Source organism: Thalassophryne amazonica, chromosome 14, assembly GCF_902500255.1.
Source record: "Thalassophryne amazonica chromosome 14, fThaAma1.1, whole genome shotgun sequence".
Taxonomy (NCBI): domain Eukaryota; kingdom Metazoa; phylum Chordata; class Actinopteri; order Batrachoidiformes; family Batrachoididae; genus Thalassophryne; species Thalassophryne amazonica.
Genome location: NC_047116.1, coordinates 42722209 through 42742856, shown reverse-complemented (window position 1 = coordinate 42742856; position 20648 = coordinate 42722209). Strand labels below are relative to the sequence as shown.

At 39.8% G+C, this 20648-nt stretch overlaps 1 protein-coding gene across 1 annotated transcript in view; it reads left to right on the top strand.

The window, feature by feature from the left end:
• The first annotated feature begins 6060 nt into the window (after positions 1-6060).
• pou1f1 (POU class 1 homeobox 1) overlaps positions 6061-20648 on the top strand; it is a 36957-nt gene continuing 22369 nt past the window's right edge. Inside the window, exons 1-2 of the mRNA XM_034187244.1 lie at positions 6061-6196; positions 8357-8518. Coding sequence (XP_034043135.1) covers positions 6061-6196; positions 8357-8518 — 298 coding nt within the window. The remainder of the gene's footprint in view (positions 6197-8356; positions 8519-20648) is intronic.

Genomic DNA, 20648 nt, shown 5'->3' with positions numbered 1-20648 from the left:
TGGCCAAGCAGCACAAGGAGCTGTAAAGATCCATCAGAGAACTGCACGACTGTCTGAAAGCCAGAATTCCTGATCCTTCCCCCACTACCCCTGAAAGGCCAACCTCCCCATATTCCCCAACTTCTCCCAAAACTTCAGACGCTGAGTAAATGCTGAGGAGCGCGGACTGACGTAATGGCACTGAAAACGGACGATGATCTTGGTTCTTGAGTTTGAATTGCGGACTGGTTTCAGAAATCTGAGTGTAAATAAAAACAAAGAAGGATATATGTTAGTAACGAAGGTTGGGTAAATGTCTGTCCTTACCATCATCTGCGTAACACAGATAAAGCTAAATGCATACACATAGATGTCACATTGCAAAGTTATAAAAAGGGGACCCTTACACGGCGTGTTTGTAGATTTAGTAGTAAAGATGCACCATAGGGACCCCTTTTTCTTAAATTATAGCATGCCTCAAGAGACATGCATCGCCTAAATTTGGCATCTGGCCAAAAAGGGCATTAGAAAACAAGCTAAAAAAGAAGAAAAACAAAGTGGAAAATGTTGAGAAATGGCCTATAATGAAAACCATTATATGATTGACTAAGGCAAATGACTTAAGGACGGACATGAAGGGAAACCATTTATTGTGTTTATCATTTAACTAGACATAGCTGCGCTAACCTTAGAATAGTTTCTTGATTGGTTGACTAAATAGTGGTAACGTAGGGGTTATTTGATGCATTTAAGTAATAAATGTGTGACTCTTTAACAAAATAATATGTAGAACCAAGTATAATGGGTTGGAGCCTCTGGTTGAGTGAGACAATAGATGCCAGAAGATGATTGGTTGCACTAATGTCAATGTAAAGCCTTTACTTTGCCATGATTAAGAGGTTGCTGTAACTTGTTTTATGTGGCCATTTTAAGTGCCTTGAATTACACCAAAACTCAATGTTTGAATATCACCTTGCGTTGATATAATCCAGCTAATTGCTCACCTTGTGCCTTAGTATGTAAGTTCACCTGCACTTCAATATATTTACCGTGTGAAGTATTACTGATATTCATATCCGCACCAGAGTTATCAGTAAGTCGAGTGATGTGTTTTTCTTTTTTTATTATTGCAATGCACAAATGAAGATGTCTTGTCAGTAAACAACCCAAGAGTATAGTTGATGTAATGGGACTCTTTCGAGTCCCAGAGGAGGGACTGTAGAAGAATTTTTAGGTCCTTATTTGAACTATGATGAACTATCAAGTGTCCTGATCTGAACTGTATGTCCTCTGGCTGAACTAGTAGGTGTTCAACCCCCCAAAAAAGGGCTCTATTAGTCATTCGGTCTGTCAGGGGCTTTCCAAGGCCTTTTAGGTGCTTTCCCGCAGGCCACGTGCAGGGGCCTCGGGCCAGCTGCACCTGTGGCTGAGGCCACGTGCGGGGGGGCCTCAGGCCAGCTGCACCTGTGGCTGAAGGTCTTTTAAAAAAATCAGTTGTAAATCCTTCACGTTTTAATGGGAGCGTTTGTCACATTGAAATAATGGCCTAACACCTGCTTAGGGTTCACTAGAGGACGCTTCCAATAGAAAACCATGTCTTGGGAATGAAATAAATAAAAAAGTCGAAGGAGGAGCGATGCCCGCGGGTCTCCAATAAATAGATGAGCGCGGTTGTCACATATTCAGTCTCTCTAGAGGACTCAGTTTGTCTAAGCTCTGTGTCGAAGGCTTAAATAAACTTAAAAACTCTGTGCATTTTATCTTGCTTAAGGCTGAATTATTCTAAAGTGTTGTGTCCTTTTCTAGCATATCACTTGCAATTAGTTTGTGTTATCTAAAAGACGACATCCCGAGAAGACTAAAGACGAACCACGACAAACTCCATAATTAACCTTAGTCTGTGAAGAAGATTCCTCATTTACATGAACAAATTGTAATCTATTAGATAAATATGATTCAAACCACCGCAGCGCAGTGCCTTTAATACCTATGGCATGCTCTAATCTCTGTAATAAAATTTTATGGTCAACAGTATCAAAAGCAGCACTGAGGTCTAACAGAACAAGCACAGAGATGAGTCCACTGTCTGAGGCCATAAGAAGATCATTTCTAACCTTCACTAATGCTGTTTCTGTACTATGATGAATTCTAAGATGTGGACATCAGCACTTTTTCTGGCACATTCCACTGTTACAGGAGTTTTTTTCATGGAAAAAGAAGCCGAGGGACGCGCCAAGGAGCCGTTCATTACGCGGGACAAAACCACCTCGGTGGATTTCAGACGGATTCCGGTTGCTTTCCAGTCGTGTGAATATCCGATTGTGATTGTGCATGAGCTGAACATGCCAGAACATGTCCTGTGAGGCTTCATCATGGCGTTTCTTTTTGCCATGCAGCTCCGCTGCGACGCGCGGAATTCCTCCGCCTTTGTTCCTCTTTCCATGACAAAAACTCCTGTAACAGTGAAATGTGCTGTTCATTTCTAAACTGGATGATGTCTTGATCCGGTATGTCCTCTGACTAGCACAGGAATTGTGAAAAGACGTGGACATCAGCACTTTTTCCGGCACATTAAGACAGATGTGCGGAGGAGTTCAGCGCGTCATGGTGCAGCCGCTCGGCGCAAAGAAACGCCGTGATGAAGCCTCACAGGACATGTTGGGGCTTGTCCAGCTCAAGCTCAATTTCTCGGATATTCACATGACAGAAAAGCAACCGGAATCCGTCTGAAAGCCGTCCTGAGAGACCAACACCGAGGTGGTTTTGTGCCGCGTCAAGAGTGGCATGGTGGCGCGTCCCTCGGCTTCTTTTTCCATGAAAAAAAAACTCCTGTAATGGTGGAATGTGCCGGAAAAAGTGCTGATGTCCACATCTTCTGCCTTTTTGTGAAAGTCAGACGAGGTCCCGGATCAACAAAGCTTTCACGTTGGAAATGATCTGGTTGTTTGTGCGGGGTGTCAGCCTCTCCATCGGCGCTGGGAGCGTGCCGCACTCTCAGCAGTTGTGGGCCGTCCTTAAAGGGCCAGTAAGACTCCTTAATCTGTTTAATCCCCATAAAATCGTCCCTGAAAGCCATATTAATTTTTCGAACGGTGTCCACCTGGAGGTCTCCTACAGTTTCTGGAAAAAAATTGATGCAGCAAAGATCCAAATCGTTCAGACATTTATTCGCAATAAAAAATAGATGAGAGGGGTGGACCACACCTCACTCAAAGCCTGCTCACAGGCGAATGAAGCAACCGACAGGCATGAAAAAACTCACGCATGAGCACGAGGGTTCAAGCTTGGCTGACGCAATCACACGTGATTCAAATCCATATGGTTTTTGAAAAAAATAATAAGGTCGGATACTTTTCTAACAGACCTCATACAGCATTAAAGAACAGCAACAAAAATCTACTGGTTAACCCATCGGTTCAGTTGCGTTCAGAACCGGAGTTATACTGGGTAACTATTTACATGCATCAAACTGTCCACACCACCTTTTTTTCCCCCCCAACAACAAATGAAGCAGTTAATTAACAGCAGGGTGAAGTTATTAGTTGAACACAGCTGTGAGAGCATTTCACTTCCTGGAGTCTTGTACAGTGTTGGGCACCACCTGTTGTCCTCTGAAGTAGCAGAATTATCAGGATCTGACAGCCGTTACTCCGTTCTGTTTCCCTAAGTGTGTTTCTGCTCCTTAGCGGCTCGCCATCATAGATATAAGTTTCGCCTGGATGGGTCACTGATAACAATGATTAATGATTACAGTGCATTGTGAAATTACAGATTTGAAGGTGACAAAAATTCTGAATTTCTGAGTCAGCTGGTGCTAATAATGTTGGTCAAGGTGTTACTGGGCCACACATTTCATGAATCAGATATTGGGTTTTCATTTCGACCTCTTCATCATGTCTTTTTTAACTTTAACAGAATTTTTAAGAGGCAGATTAGAGGTCCTTTGTGAATGAAGCCCTTTGAGCTCAGACTTACACAAGTGGGATCATGCCTGACAGCCACATGCTGTTTTCCACCTGCTTCCTTCCTTTGTGAACAATAATAAAGTAGAGCCCCGGATAAACAGAAATACAAACAAACATGGTGGCCGCATGCCTGAAATAAACCTGCTGAATTATCTTAAAGCACGCTGACACACGGCAAACCTTTTCCTCCACTGACTCTTAGATAATCCAGTGTGATCTTCTTGTGCAACATATTCTCATAACGTGGAATGAGGGAAAAAAAAAAGGTCTGTTGGATTTGCATGATTTCAATGTGTACACCAGCTGCACGTAACCATGACTGGTCCAAATAATATACTATTCTTATGTTTCAAATTGAGACAAAAAAGAATGTTATTTGTACACATTCTGATCATGTGCAACTGATGTATATATTTAAGTCATGTTTCCTTTTTTCAGTGTTTTTCATATGATAAATGTTACATGCTATTTTGTGCATTTTCCTACAAATTTCCCTAAGCATGTGCAATGATGTCTTGCATTTATATTCTGAAATGCAAGTTTACGTTTGGTTAAGGTTAGAGATGATTTATTGTGTTTGTTTGCTCAGCTGATCCACCAGCTGGTTGTTAGTCATCACAGCCTCTTGGCATCAAATACGTAGGACATGTACAAATTCTGGCTCAAACATGCTTAAGGACTGATGGCATCTTTTTGTACATTTTAAAATGAATTTTTCATGAGAATAGGCTGTCTGGGTACATACACTCAGCAACAGATGGACTAAAGCAGTGGTGCTGACCTGTGTTCAAGTTTGGGAAGTAGTGGATTATGTGTAATCTAATAACCCATCAATTACTAAACAATATTACTGACTAAGTCTTATATAGGCCTTGAGGTCCATTGTTGCTCATGCATTTCCCCAGATCCCATGGCGTGAAGCAGATGAGAGACTTTACTTTTTTAATACAGACATAAAGAAACAGCATCACAGTTGAATTTACCTCTTGATCTTCTTCCTTCACTAAGATAATACTGAAGATGTTTAATGCTTCATGCAATAAGCTTGAGTAAAAGTCATACTGACATTTCTTCAGTCTTTATCTACATTCTGCATTATGAGATAATGGAAAAGTAACAGAACCTAATGACATTGCATTACTTTACCATCAGGGCAGTTGGATTAGTTTATAGATGACTTTTTAAATCAGTCGTTTTATAAAAAATGCATTTTTTTTTCAAGTAACTCTCTGGAAGAAAAACAAACAAATAAACAACAGCAGAAATCATTCTCAACACAATTTTTATTTTCCGGTAAATTCATGCAAATCAGATCAGGTTTTGCAGCAGGGGTCAAGACTGTTTGCAGCAACTCTTAATGCCTAACCAAATGATTTGTTTTGACACAAAAACTGAAATAAGCCTCCTGTTATTTGAACTCACTCCTGTAAACAGGGAAAAGAACACAGCGATAGAGGGGAAGAGAATCGGTGGAGGATTGGGTTTCTCAGCAGCTCCGAACACTAATCCTGGCTTTGGAAACAGAATGAGAAGAACACAGGTAAAGACAATCACAAGTAGGAACGGCGTTGACATGAGATTGGTAGGTGGGGGTGAGTGGATAGGAAATCTGGGCCCTCATAGGTCGGCAGACAGGTTGGTGTCGGTAGATGGACTATAAATACCTGTAGTACAGACAGTGAGGGGATAACAGATTACATGAGAGGCAAAAATGAGAGGTTTGTGCAAATAAACAATTATAACTTAAATCACTATCCACCTTGGTCAGTCTTGGCTGAGGACTGAGACGTGTATGCTGAGGCGAAAACAGGCAGCCTAGAATTTAACATTTTTTTTTTAATTTGTATTATTATTTTCTCACAGCCATTTAATTAAGACAACCACAATGCAGTAGAAAAAAGAGAAGACAACACAAAAGAGGACAAAAGGCAAGGCGAGAAAAGGCGAAAGACGATAAGACTCGTCAAAGGAAGGCAAAACATTTCAAGGGAACAACACTAAAGAAGAAAACAGAAGATCAAATGAGACGCGAGGGCGCCAGAAACAGCGCAGCCAAGAAACTACAGAGACACCTTTAACTGAGAACCAAACCTGCTCTGAGAGGCCGGCGAAGAGAATGGCGTGTCAGACATTCAGCGCCGACTCATTCGCCACACTCGCCGGTGATGCGGCCCTGCCGATCCTCATGCACCACGCCTCTCCCAGCGACTGCCTGCCGACCACCTCGCACGCTCACAACATGGTGTCTGCAGGTAAACTCGAGCCTTCAGATGAATTCATTCAGCAAAAATAAGGTTGGTCAACAGGTGTCGATAAGTATACAAAAAAAAAAATCAGCATCACCCCCTTTGCAGTGATAGATCATTGAAGTTGGTGGAGTTGAGGGACTAGTTTAATGTATTGATGTAGACGAGAAGGCCGTTCGCTGTGAGATACCAGTGTCAAATCATTGCAGACTGATGGCGATGTTTGTGCTTATGTTGAAAACTGCACAATCTTGTTCCCTTTTATATTTGACATTGCTGCTGTGGGACAGTAATTGACCTGTCCCTTGTCAGTCTCCACCTTCCATATCAATGCCCATTGTTCTCAGGAAAATGGAGCACAAATTGCACGGTGATATACTTTTATTCAAATCCAGTCTAAATTATGTAAATATATCTAATCAGCTGGTTTAGTGCAGCTGTCTGCTCAGCGGGTAATTATCATGAGGAAGTATTATCATTGGAACAAACTCCCTAAGGGGGAGACTTTGTCATTAGTTTCAGTAGGGTGAATTAAATCATGCAGAATATTTGGGTAGTGTATTTTGTTTCAAATTTAAACAGAACCCAGTGGTTGATTTTATTATTTTCTTCAACAAAATGAAACAAATTTTAAATGTACAGTCAAACAGATATTTTTTTTCTGTTTTACCAAAATAACTACTCAGTTATCAAATTGTAATTCTTATTTTCACCTTTAATCCCTGATACACACACACACACACACACGTTTATTGAGGAACAATCAAAACAACTGTGACGTGATTTCACACAACCTGGTTGTATTATAAATTTCAGACAACCACATAAAAAGTTTGACTTTACAGGTGAAGACTGGTTCCAAATTATTTCACTTACACCATTATGGCTAGTTATAATATAATACACTTAGCATGTTTATTATTATTATTATTATTATTATGTCTGCCAAGAACGTAAAAAAATGATTGGCATTTATTTGTCTGTCTGTTAGCAGGATTACGTCAAAACTACTGCACAGATTTTGACAAAATTTTCACCATAAATAGATATTAGACCATGAAAAATTACATTAATTTTTGGTGATCTGGATCCGGATTCTGGACCAAGATTTCACTTTATATAAGCTTTGAAGGATTACATAAAAAAAAACCTACTTCAGAGATTCTCACCAAATTTGCACCACAGATACTATTTTGGAAGTGATCTGGATCCAGATTGGTGGACGTCAGAAATCTCAGATTGCTCTTGTTGTTATTATTATTGTTTTAAGTTTTAGACACACTAAATATTTCTTTAAAAATGAATGTACTGTACACTACTGTATTTATAACAGGTTAAGTAATATTGTTGAAAAAAATAACACAAAAGCTTACGTAAGAGACGAATAATAATAGAGTAATGAATACTACTACTGCCAATAACAATACCTAACTTGATTCTGGTCAAATAGAGAATATCACGCGATCTCATCTCAGAACATTTTAACTAATTTTTTTGCTTAAATTCATATATTCTAATCACAAGTGTCACAGCAAACCTTTAATGTGCTTTCTGAGATGCTGCGTGTTCGTAGATGTGGGCGGTACAGTCTCAGCACGCATCACAACAGTGTATGCATTAGAGCTCTGGATAAACATCACACTGTATAAAATGACTGATAAATTATAGCAAAAGACATGACCAGGACATGGTGTAGTGATTAAAAAAAGAGAGAGAGAGAGAGACAAATTTAATAAGACTGAGGATGTAAAAATGTGAACTTGTCCTTTGTTTATATTAACAACATATTTTAAAAGTTAGATAAGGAAAGGAAAAAATAAAAATGACATCATGAATAATTATTCTAAATATAAGGTAAAATTTGGTTAAATGAAATGAGAATTCATAGATAAGTGAAACAGAAAGTGTCTTTTCTATTGTTGTTGTTACTTCCTAAATATATTCACTTGCCTCCCAAATGTTTTTACATCTAACATTACTAACATTAACACACTTACTTAAAAAAATAGACAACAGTTTTTCAGACCTTTATAATTATTAAACCACATGGAATCAGTGGGGATGTCATCAGAATGTAGTTCAGCTTTAGATACAGCGAGATATGGAGTGAAGTTCAATTAAGGGCTGTTCATTGGTCAGATTGTCATTACATTTTGTCTTCATCAGTACCATCTGGACTGTCCCTGGGTCAGTCCTCCAAACGCTCCCATATGCACCTGGCTGCCTCCTCCCTCAGCAACCCTCTGGCCAATGCCCCGCCCAGCCTACATTACCCAGTCACCCCGTGTCACTACAGCAACCAGCAGGCTACCTATGGCATGATGGCAGGTGAGCGGTACTGAATTTTCTGAACATTGTGATCGCAAAGCAGAAATGAACCGAAATGCTGCAAATGATGGTGTTACTTAGCAACAGTTGCTGTGACAACCGGCACGATGATAAATACGACAATAAGCGGTCAGTTGAATTGTGATGATTGTGATGGTGATAGTCCTGACAGATGAAGATAATAATGAGACTGAATTCTGTTACTGACAAAGGCACTAATAAGTTGATATGGAGTGGGAGATTTATAATAACTGTGCTGATGATGATGATGATGATGATGACTTGGATAACATTATCCAAGCAATATGATTGTATCTGGCCTCGCACCACCAGGTTCACTGTTCACACCAGGTTATGTTAAAATGTCCAGGGTGTGTGCACTCAGACAGGATGTCAGGAAAATTATTATTCGGTCTCCAAACCTGCTGTCTGGGGTTGTAGTTTACATCGATAGAAATGATGCCAAACAATACATGGTTACTGATAACTGTTTTGGACTTATTGGTCTGTGGTAACTACAGTGTCTGTAATATATTCTTTGGGCTTTTGCATGCTTTCTTTCATGCAGAAAAAAAAACATCTGGCATAATGCTCTTTAATCTGAACATGAAAATAAATCTCTCCAATATAATCTAAATTCAGCAAAAATCTAAAATAAATGAAGTGACTTGCAAATGTTCTTGTCGTCCAACCCTTTATACAGGTGCATCTAAAAAAACCTTTTTTGTTAGATATTTCAGAAAGGGAAAAAAAATATGTATTTGAGACTCATTACATACAAATTAAAGTATTTCAAGCATTTTTTTATTTCAGTATTGATAATTATAGCCTTCAGCTCCTAAATAACAAAACAAATAAATTCAGTATCTCGAAATATTTGATTATTTCATTTCAAGTTTGGGTAAGTCTGTGTTTATGCAGTATAAATACTACAAATTTCTTTCAGTTTGGTTCTGTACACACAGCCACAATCATGGGTAAGATTTCTAAATTGATAGAAGACACTGAGTGGCACCCTTCACGAGGATGGTAAGACACATACGCTGGCTGACTATTCACAGAGGGCTATATCAAAGAATATTCATGGAAAGTTGACTGGAAGGTGAAAGTGTGGTAGTAAAAGATGCACAAGCAACAGGGATGACCGCAGCCTTGAGGAGATTCTCAAGCAAAGCTGTTTCAAGAACTTTAGGGAGCTTCACAAGGACTGGATTGAGGTTGGAATCAGGTCATCAAGAGCCACCAAGCATAGATGTGTCCAGGAAATGGTTTACACATGTCGCATTCCTAGTGTCAAGCCACTCCTGAACCAGAGACAATGTCAGGAGCACCTTATCTGGGCTGAGGAGAAAAGAACTGGACCATTGCTTAGGGGTCCTCTTTTCAGATGAAAGTAAATTTTGCAGCTCATTTGGAAACCAAGGTCCCAGAGTGTGGAGGAAGAGTGGAGAGGCACAGAATCCGAGTTGCTTGAAGTTCAGTCTGAAGTTTCCACAGTCAGTAATGATTTGGGGAGCCATATCATTTGCTGGTTGTGGTCCACTGTGTTTTATCAAGTTTAAAGTCAATGCAGCTACAGTTGTATGCAAACATTTGGGAACCCCTGATAATTTTCATGATTTTCCTTTATAAATCATTGGTTGTCTGGATCATAAATTTCAGTTCAATATATTATATAGCAGACGAACACACTGATATTTGAGAAATAGTATTTACAGAAAGTGTGCAATAAACAAAATTACGCAGGTGCATAAATTTGGGCACCCTTGTTATTTTATTGATCTGAATACATTTAGCACTAATTATTGGAACACAAAATTGGTTTGGTAAGCTCACTGACCCTTGACCTCCTTACACAGATGAATCCAATCATGAGAAAGGGTATTTAAGGTGGCCATTTGCAAATGTTTCCCCTCTTTGCTTCTCTTCTAATGAGTGGCAACATGGGAGCCTCTAAACAACTCTCAAATGACCTGAAAACAAAGATTGTTCAACATTATGGTTTAGGGGAAGGATACAAAAAGCTATCTCAGAGATTTCAGCTGTTAGTTTCCACTGTGAGGAGCATAGTGAGGAAAGGGAAGACCACAGGCACAGTACTAGTTAAGGCCTGAAGTGGCAGGCCAAGAAAAATCTCAGCTAAGCTGAAGCAAAGGATGATGAGAACAGTCAGTCAACCTACAGACCTGCTCCAAAGACCTACAACATGATCTTGCTGCAGATAGTGTCTATGTGCATCATTCAACTATACAGCGTACTTCGCACAAAGAGTTGCTGTATGAGAGAATAATGCAGAGGAAGCCTTTTCTGCGTACATGCCACAAACAGTCGCTTGAGGTATGCCAAAGCACATTTGGACAAGCCAGCTCCATTTTGGAATAAAGTGCTGTGGACTGATGAAGCTAAAACTGAGTTACTTGGACATAACAAGGGGTGGTATGCAAGGCTGAAAAAGAACACAGCATTCCAAGAAAAACACTTGCTACCTACAGTAAAATTTGAAGGTGATTCCATCATGCTTTGTGGCTAGTGCAGGTACTGGGACTCTTGCTAAAGTTGAGGGTCACGTGGATTCCATTCAATATCAGCAGTTTCTTGAGAACAATGTTCATGAATCAGTGACAAAGTTGAAGTTGGATCTTTCAACAAGACAACGACCCTAAACACTGCTCAAAATCTACTCAGCCATTCATGCAGAGGAACAAGTACAACATTCTGGAATGGCAATCTCAGTCCCCAGACCTCAATATTATTGAAAATCTGTGGTGTGATTTTAAGCGGGCTGTCCATGCTCAGAAACCAACAAACCTGAGATCTGTTTTTAAAGAGGAATGGTCCAAGTTACCTTCAACCAGAATCCAGACTCTCACTGGAAGCTCTAGGAAGCATTGAGGCTGTTATTTCTGTAAAAGGAGGACCTACTGAATATTGATGTATTTTTTTCCTGTTGGGGTGCCCAAATTTATGCACCTGCCTAATTTTGTTGGAAGAACTATTGCACACTTTCTGTAAATTTCATTTCATTTATTTGCTTATTTAGGGACAATGCAGTCAACATAGCTCGAGCAATATCTGCGACTGATGCGATGCACAAAGAGTTTATAGCTTCATCTAATTCACAACTCTTGTCCCTGGTTGTGCCTTTCTACAAATTACATGATTCATAATTCTACAATTTACATAATTCATAATTCTAAAATTTAATTAAATAATAAACAACCTCATTCATCATTTCATTAGATCATCGACCCACCTTCTCACATGTAGTAGAGAAGCTTGAATCTTCGACTGGACTGGGTTGCTTGACGCGAGGACGTTTCACTTCAAATCGCAGAAGCTTCCTCAGCTAAAATTCTTGCTCTGGAAGTCTGACTTCTGTCTGACTCTAGTCATAGGCTAGTGACTAAACAATAGCTCTAATTAGCAACTATTGTGCTCTAGTTAGCACACCTAATGACAGGACAGCTGTCCCTCTAATGATGGGATGGATGCCTTTCTGATGGCTCCCTTGATGACGTGAATGACTCATTACCATGAATAAAAGGCTATACCAGCACCGCAGAGAGGGCGCCAGTGGACCTCAGTCTGCGGTTCATCTCCACCTTAAAGACAGTAACCACACGTTTGAGGACAAGGAAGTTAAAATATTAGCCAGAAAGAAGAAATGGTTTGAGAGAGGGGTCAAGGAGGCATCCTTTGTGAAACGTTTGAAACCCAGCCTTAACCGGGGAGGGGGTCTGAGACGCACTTTATCCCCTGTTTACAATGGGGTACTCAGGTCAAAGGAGTTTCAGTCTTTTGGTCATGGTAATGAGTCATTCACGTCATCAAGGGAGCCATCAGAAAGGCATCCATCCCATCATTAGAGGGACAGCTGTCCTGTCATTAGGTGTGCTAACTAGAGCACAATAGTTGCTAATTAGAGCTATTGTTTAGTCACTAGCCTATAGCAGTCTGCCTCTCAGTAGAAGGGGTCTGGTTAGGTTTAAAACTCCAGCTTTTGTTGGCTTCTGTTTTATTCTTCTCTATAAGAGTCAGACAGAAGTCAGACTTCCAGAGCAAGAATTTTAGCTGAGGAAGCTTCTGCGATTTGAAGTGAAACGTCCTCGCATCAAGCAACCCAGTCCAGTCGAAGATTCAAGCTTCTCTACTATGGAAACCACCTGGACAACTGAGAGCCTACACAGAAACTTCTCACATGTAAAAATTTCTTACATTTCCACACCTTCCAACACATCCATAATTTACAAAAACTTAAGAACTGAATTTCTGTAGGTTAGCCCACTCACTCCTCCATTCAATCCTTCCTTGACCCAATTTTTTACTCACAATGCTATGCCTGCACATGGGGGCAACATTGGTGACTTTAAAGCCAAAGCTTGAGCCTGGAGGTGAACATCCTAAACTCAAATATATTCTTGAGCTCGGGCGGCAATGAGTTCCACAACTTTATGCTTTTAAAAGAAAAGGCACACTGGCCAAATTAAGTCCTACACTGTGGAATGTTACAATTCTTGTTTATAGAACCTCTGGTGACTCTACCTCCACTTGGTCTCTGAACAAATGAACTGAGTGGCTGAGTGGGGGTGAAGGCCCAGCCCAAGATATCTAAATTCGGTTACAGATTGTATATTTGTATTCTACCAATGTATTTGAAAACTTTGTTCTATATTGTGTTTTCTAATTGAAAAACACATTGAAACTGTCTTAGTTAAATTTAGTACCAACCGCTTTTGAATGAGCCACTGGTTCACCTCAGCCATACATGCGGACAAAATTTCTGCTGCCTTCTCCGGTGACTCAGCAGGTGCATGAAACACTGCATCATCCGCATAGAGTTGGCAACTCCTACCATTGCAGGTTACAGGTAAATCATTTATAAAGATACCAAACAGCAATGGTCCCAGTAGAGAGCCCTGTGGTATGCCCTGTCGAATATTTAAAAATGAGAACTTATCTTGTGCTACTTCAACGCACTGTTCTCTTTCCTGAAGGTAAGATGCAAACCAGTCTACTGCCTCTGAGATGTTAAAAGAAGGCATTTTAGATAAGAGCAGGCTGTGACTGACCATTTTGAAAGCCTTTTTAAGATCTAAAAATACTGCTCCAGCCACCTGACCCCTATCCAGGGACTTTTTCACATTCTCAACCAAACAGCAATTTGCTATTTCGGTTGAGTAACCAGATCTAAAACCAAACTGCTGTGGATGGAAGAGCTGATTGGCTTCCAAATGGTCAGTCAATTGTGCAACTACCACTTTCTTAATCACTTTTGATAGTATAGGCAAAATTGATATGGACTGGTAATTGCACATGCAGTCCTAGTCTCCTGCTTTTAAAATCAGTACAACTGCTCTTTTCCAGCCTGAGAGAAATTTAGAGGTTCTTATAGACAGATTGGCCAGATATGTCAATGGTTTAACCAATACATCACTGTATCTTTTTAAAAAGCAACTATTAATATTATAAATATTGTTTGATTTTGAATTTGACAATTTCGCGATGATTTGTGCAACCTTTGTCTCGTTGACTTGTTTAATGTTAAAATATTCCGCAGGAGACATCTGGACAGGAGAATTAACATGTTCAATAGGTGCAAAATGTTTAGTTAATTTTTCAACTGACTGTACAAAATAAGAATTCAATTCATTTGCCATAGTGGTACTATCAGCAATATTCTTGCCATCTAGTCAGAGTTCCCCAATTCCTTTGTGTTTAGCTGTTTTATTAGTTAGACTATTTAAATATTTCCAAAGTGAACTATTATTCCCCCTTGCATTGCCTATCAGTTGAGTATAATAAGATGCTTTTGCCTTACATAATTCCTGTAACACTTTATTTCTTAAACTTTTATAAGTTAGTAGGTCAGTGGTAAGTTTGGAGCTTAATGATTTCTTTAGAGCCATATCCCACATCTTCATTAGTTTTTTAAATTTCATTATTTAGTCATGGCAGTGTAGTTTCACTTGATTTGCATTTAGTTTGCTTTATAAATTTTCTTACATCCCTGTAATGGCCTCTGTCATTGAATCCTATAAAGTTCATTTTACTTCTCAAATATCACTGTCTGCTATATGATACATTTAACTGAAATTGCTGATTCAAACAACCAATGATTTATATAGGAAAATCATGGAAATCATCAGGGGTGCACAAACTTTTACATACAACTGTATCTACAAGGAGATTTTAGAGCACTTCATGCTTCCATCTGTTGACAAGCTTCATGGAGATCCTGCTTTCCTTTTCCAGCAAGACTTGGCAGTTGGCCAGTGTGTCAAAACTACGAGTTACTGGTTTGCTGACCATGGTATTATTGTACTTGTATAGCCCAATAGACAATGTACATAGAGAATCTATGGGGTATTGTCAAGCAGTGGCGGCTCCTTTTTGATAATGATTAAGGTGACCCATGTGATTTGTACATTATGCAAGGCAATCATATAAATTTTTGTTCTTCACTGTTTAACGTATACAGTAATATTTCCACTAGATGGCAGCACACAACAGAAGATTTCCCTTCCAGCTACATAAGTTGTATGTGAAAGCTATGGAAGACAGTTGCATCCAGGAACCTTCACAAGCAAAATGTTTTTGAATGAATGAATGAATGAATGAATGAATGGTTTATTCAGCATGCACAAACAAAATCTCTCATTTACAAAACAAGGCAAGAGAAAACAAAAATTTAAACATATAGAACAAAACTCAAACAATTTACCAATTTAGTACGGCTGAAAGGGTGTGGGCAGAAGCAGAAGCTTATAAACGCCCACCCCGTACATCAGTTTCTGTGTACAAACAAAAAATAAACACGAAAAACAAATGCCAGTCAGTAATGTAATGCAATGAAACAAAGTAATACAACAGACAAACAAACAAAAAATAGCCACACAGGCAATTTACTTAATTACTCAAACTATAACAAGTTAATATATTATTTTTATACAGTCTTTTAAAACAAGCCAATGTACTAGATACCTTAATACATTCTAAACAATCATTCCACACTCTAACACCCTTTACGGAAACGCAATGACCTTTAGCAGTAGTTTGAATCTTTCTTCTATCAAATACCAAAGTTCCACACAAATTATAACTGGACTCTCATTTTAAACAGCTCCTGTACATGTTCAGGCAAGAGTCCATTTTTAACTTTATACATTATCTGTATTGTAAAATAATCAACCAAGTCATAAAATTTCAAAAACTAAAGATGAACAAACAATGAATTTGTTGGTTCACGATATGGTTTTTTACTTATCACTCTTATAGCTTTTTTGTAAGCAAAATGTTAATCAAAATAGAATAGAATGCCCTTATTATACAAAAGGTACAATGAGATTGGAGAGCGCGTCTCTTCTTTCAGTTGAAACAGATAAGGTGAAATAAATAGTTATGAGCATAAAGCCCTGCAGGACAGTGCAATGAAAATTGCACAGGATGAACAAATATTGAGGCTGTGTTCAAAGAAGAGTGGCATGAGTAGTGACAGTGATACATACGAGGTCTGTTAGAAAAGTATCTGACCTTATTATTTTTTTCAAAAACCATATGGATTTGAATCACGTTGGATTACATCAGACATGCTTGAACCCTCGTGGGCATGCGAGAGATTTTTCACGCCTGTTGGTTACGTCATTCGCCTGTGGGCAGTCTTTGAGTGAGGAGTGGCCCACCCTCTCGTCGATTTTTTCATAAATAATAAATTCAGCTGGTTTTCGGTAAAAATTTTAACGGCTGATGAGAGATTTTGGTCTGGTAGTGTCGCTTTAAGGACGGCCCACGGCGCGTGACGGTGATCTGCGCTTCGAGGCAGCAGCGTCTCGCCGTTTCAAGTTGAAAACTTCCACATTTCAGGCTCTGTTGACCCAGGAAGTCGTCAGAGAACAGAGAATTTTCAGAAGTCGTCAGCATGAGGAGTTTATTCAGACATTCCATTGTTAACGGACATTTTGTAATGAAAGAATGTGCGGGCAGAGTCACATGGCGGGCCGGACCCGACCGGACAGGAAAAACACCTCCGTTGGAAAACTTAACGGGCAAGTTGGAACATGCCCAAGCTGTTAAACAATTTCTCAGTTACTCACTTGTTGAAAGCCATCAAAAGCCGCCTGAATTTTACAAATGGTTTTCAACACGGAGGTGTTTTTCCTGTTGCGGCGCACACAGATTCGCCGAGTCGTCACGGAAACGACTCGGCGAATTTGCGCGCACGTCTTTCATTACAAAATGTCCTTAAACAGTGGAATGTCCGCATAAAGTCCTCATGCCGGCCTCTTCTGAATCTTCTCGGTTCTCTCACGACGTCCTGGGTGAATTAAGCCTTAAATTAGGATGTTTTCAGGTCGAAACAGGCCGACGACGGCGCCTAGAAGCGCTGCGTGACGTCCCGCTCCATGGGAAGTCCTTACAGCGACAGAAACACCCCATAATCTCTCATCAGCCGTTAAACTTTTCACCGAAAACCAGCTAAATTTCTCGAATAGTGTCCACTCGGATAGTCCTCACAGGTCCAGAAAAAATTTTGATAAAGCAACGCGCGCCGTCTCGAGCAGCGTGTGAAACAAAGGAATTCAGCCGAGAGGGCTGAACCACATCTCACTCAAGGCCTGCCCACAGGGAAATGACGTCACCGACATGTGTGAAAAAACTCACGCATGCGCACGAGGGTTCAAGCATGATTGGTGTAATCGCACGTCATTCAAATCCATATAGTTAAAAAAAAAAAGTGTCGGTTTCTTACCTAATACACCTCGTATATTGGACATTATACCTTACAACCCCAATTCCAATGAAGTTGGGACGTTGTGTAAAATGTAAATAAAAACAGAATACATTGATTTGCAAATCCTCTTCAACTGATATTCAATTGAATACACCACAAAACAAGATAATGTTAATGTTCAAACTGATAAACTTTGTTTTTGTGCAAATATTTGCTCATTTTGAAATGGATGCCTGTAACACATTTGAAAAAAGCTGGGACAGTGGTATGTTTATCACTGTGTTACATCACCTTTCCTTCTAACAACACTCAATAAGGTTTTGGGAACTGAGGACACTAATTGTTGAAGCTTTGTAGGTGGAATTCTTTCCCATTATTGCTTGATGTACAACTTCACTTCAACAGTCTGAGGTCTCCGTTGTTGTATTTTGTGCTTCATAATGCGCCACACATTTTCAATGGGGGACAGGTCTGAACTGCAGGCAGGCCAGTCTAGTACCCGTACTCTTTTACTATGAAGCCACGCTGTTGTAACACGTGCAGAATGTGGCTTGGCATTGTCTTGCTGAAATAAGCAGGGATGTCCCTGAAAAAGACGTTGCTTGGATGGCAGCATGTGTTGCTCCAAAACCTGTATGTACCTTTCAGCATTGATGGTGCCATCACAGATGTGTAAGTTGCCCATGCCATGGGCACTAACACACCCCATACCATCACAGAAGCTGGCTTTTGAACTTGGCACTGGTAACAATCTGGATGGTCTTTTTCCTCTTTTGTCCGGAGGACATGATGTCCATGATTTCCAAAAACAATCTGAAATGTGGACTCATCAGACCACAGCACACAGCACACTTTTCCACTTTGCGACTGTCCATTTCAAATGAGCTCGGGCCGAGAGAAGGCGGTACACAGAAAGGCAATCCAAACAGAGCAACAGGATCAAAAATATCAAGTGAAAAAGCATGGTCAGAGTACACAGGCAGGAAGTCAAAAAAACCGATGAGGCAACAAAACAAGGCAAGAGAACAAGAACAGGGCTGGAAGCAAAGGCACAAGGTGCATCGATCTGGCGAAGGACAGAGATAAACTGTGAGGCTTATAAAGCACCCAGGTGATTAACAGCAAACTCAGAACAGGTGTGTGGAGAAACTCCCAGAACCGGGGTGTGGCCAGACAGAGGGAGACACCCACCAAAGAACCAGGAGAGAAAGGCAAGAAACAACAGGACAGAGAAAACCCAAGCAGAAAGATAGAGCAGAGACAGAACAAGAGACAGATGGAGCACAACAACAACCCATAAAACCAAGAACCTGACAGTGAATGGCTGAGCCTTTTGGGGATGCTCCTTTTATACCCAATCATGACACACACCTGTTTCCAATTAACCTGTTCACCTGTGGAATGTTCCAAACAAGTGTTGTCTTTATGGTGTATTCAATTTAATATAGGTTGAAGAGGATTTGCAAATCATTGTATTCTGTTTTTATTTACATTTCACACAACATCCCAACTTCACTGGAATTGGGGTTGTATATTGATGGCTGGGGTCATTGCATGTGACAGTTCAGGGTGGTGATGGCTCTTGGAAAGAAGTTGTTTTTTAGTCTGTTTGTTCTGGTTTTGATACACTTTTAGTGCCTGCCAGGGGCAACAGGACAAACAGCTGATATTCTGAGCTCTGCTGAGGCACCGACTGGTGTAGATGTCTGTCATAATCAAAATAATGTGACCCCACAATAAATTAAACCACTTATTAATTATTCACATTAATCAGTCGAGCTATGATGAAATCTCCAGACAATTGTGGTGCTGCTAACTTAGGGTACTATCTCGCTGACTTGCAATGTGTGGAGTGTGGTGGGAGGCAAAAAAACTGCAACCAAACATGGAAATTAGGGATAAATTCACAGCTGGTATGTCATGGGAATAATACATTTCCAAACAAAGTGTTCCAGAGTGGCTGTGTGTTGCTGTTATTCTGCGATATGCTGTTATTATGTGAAAGAAAGCTGTGGAAATACCCCAGACTGGAAGCTGGGTAACTAGGAATGTAATTAATTAATTACAAAGTATATGATTAGTGAAATTAATTACATTTAATCGGATGTATGAGTTTTCTGAAAATATTACATCTCATCATAAAACATGTACAGAGGCTCTCAAACAACAAAACAATGAAGAAAAAAAAACTCAAAAACAATTACAGAAATATTATAATGTATAAAAACAATAAACTGGGGCAGCATGGTGGATTAGTGGTTAGCACTGTTGCCTCACAGCAAGAAGGTCATGGGTTCGATTCCCACTTGGGGCCTTTCTATGCGGAGTTTGCATGTTCTCTCCATGTATGTGTGTGTTCTCTCTCGGTGCTACAGCTTCCTCCCACATCCAAAGACATGCAGGTTACGTGAACTGTAAATGTGCATGCAGGTGTGAATGTGTTTGTCTATATGTGGCCCTGTGACAGAATTTCTCTGCCCATCTTTGCTAATTAAAGACTCAGCCTTTTTGTGAAAACTGCTTTTGTATCAAATCCTGATTTAAATCATCATCAACTGCTTGAAATCGCATAATTATTAAAAAATTTTAACCTCATTACTAGCCCTAAATTGCCCCATGACTTTATTTACTTTATTTAGGAATGCGAATGTAGGCCTGAAATGCAGGAATGGATGTATATTAACAAACGAAATAAAACTGACCACACGAAACCTGAAATATCTTGGCTGTCTGCAATGAAATGTAAGTCAAATTAAATTAAAGAATCACTGTAGGGTTTTGTATTTGCATTTTCAGTATTGTCTCAGCTTTTTCTGACATGTGGTTGTATACTGTGTAATTATGAAATGCCAAAAACTGCATAGAAACCAACATAGATTAATTTGTACACCACATTTTGTGGCTCAGTAAATGTAATGTGATTTACATTAAACACACACAGAAAACCACAGGCAAACAGCACAAACTGCAAGAACATTATAAAATGCAAAAACAATCCACCCACTCATACACCCCAAAGAGATGCAAACGCAGAACCCTGAGCAACATCCAATGTATAAACAAGCAAGTGTGATAGACAAAAATATGACATATCCAGTCACACGCGTGCACATACAAACACATAAACAAACACATCTGTAAATATTACACTCTGGTCCTATCTTGACAGCAGATGCAAAAAAAAAAATCTATTGTGTGGCATATCCAAGCACATATTTGTATTTTAGCAGCAGGAAATGCCAAAGCAAGCCAGGCACTTGAAGCAAAGGGGTTGGATTTACCATGTTTCTTAGGCATGGGCTTGTTGTACTCCAAACATAAGAACCAATCAGAATGGCACCAGCTTAAACCAGGCCGTGCCAGGCACACTGCATTGTGGTATCAGGAAAGCGGTTGCAGGAG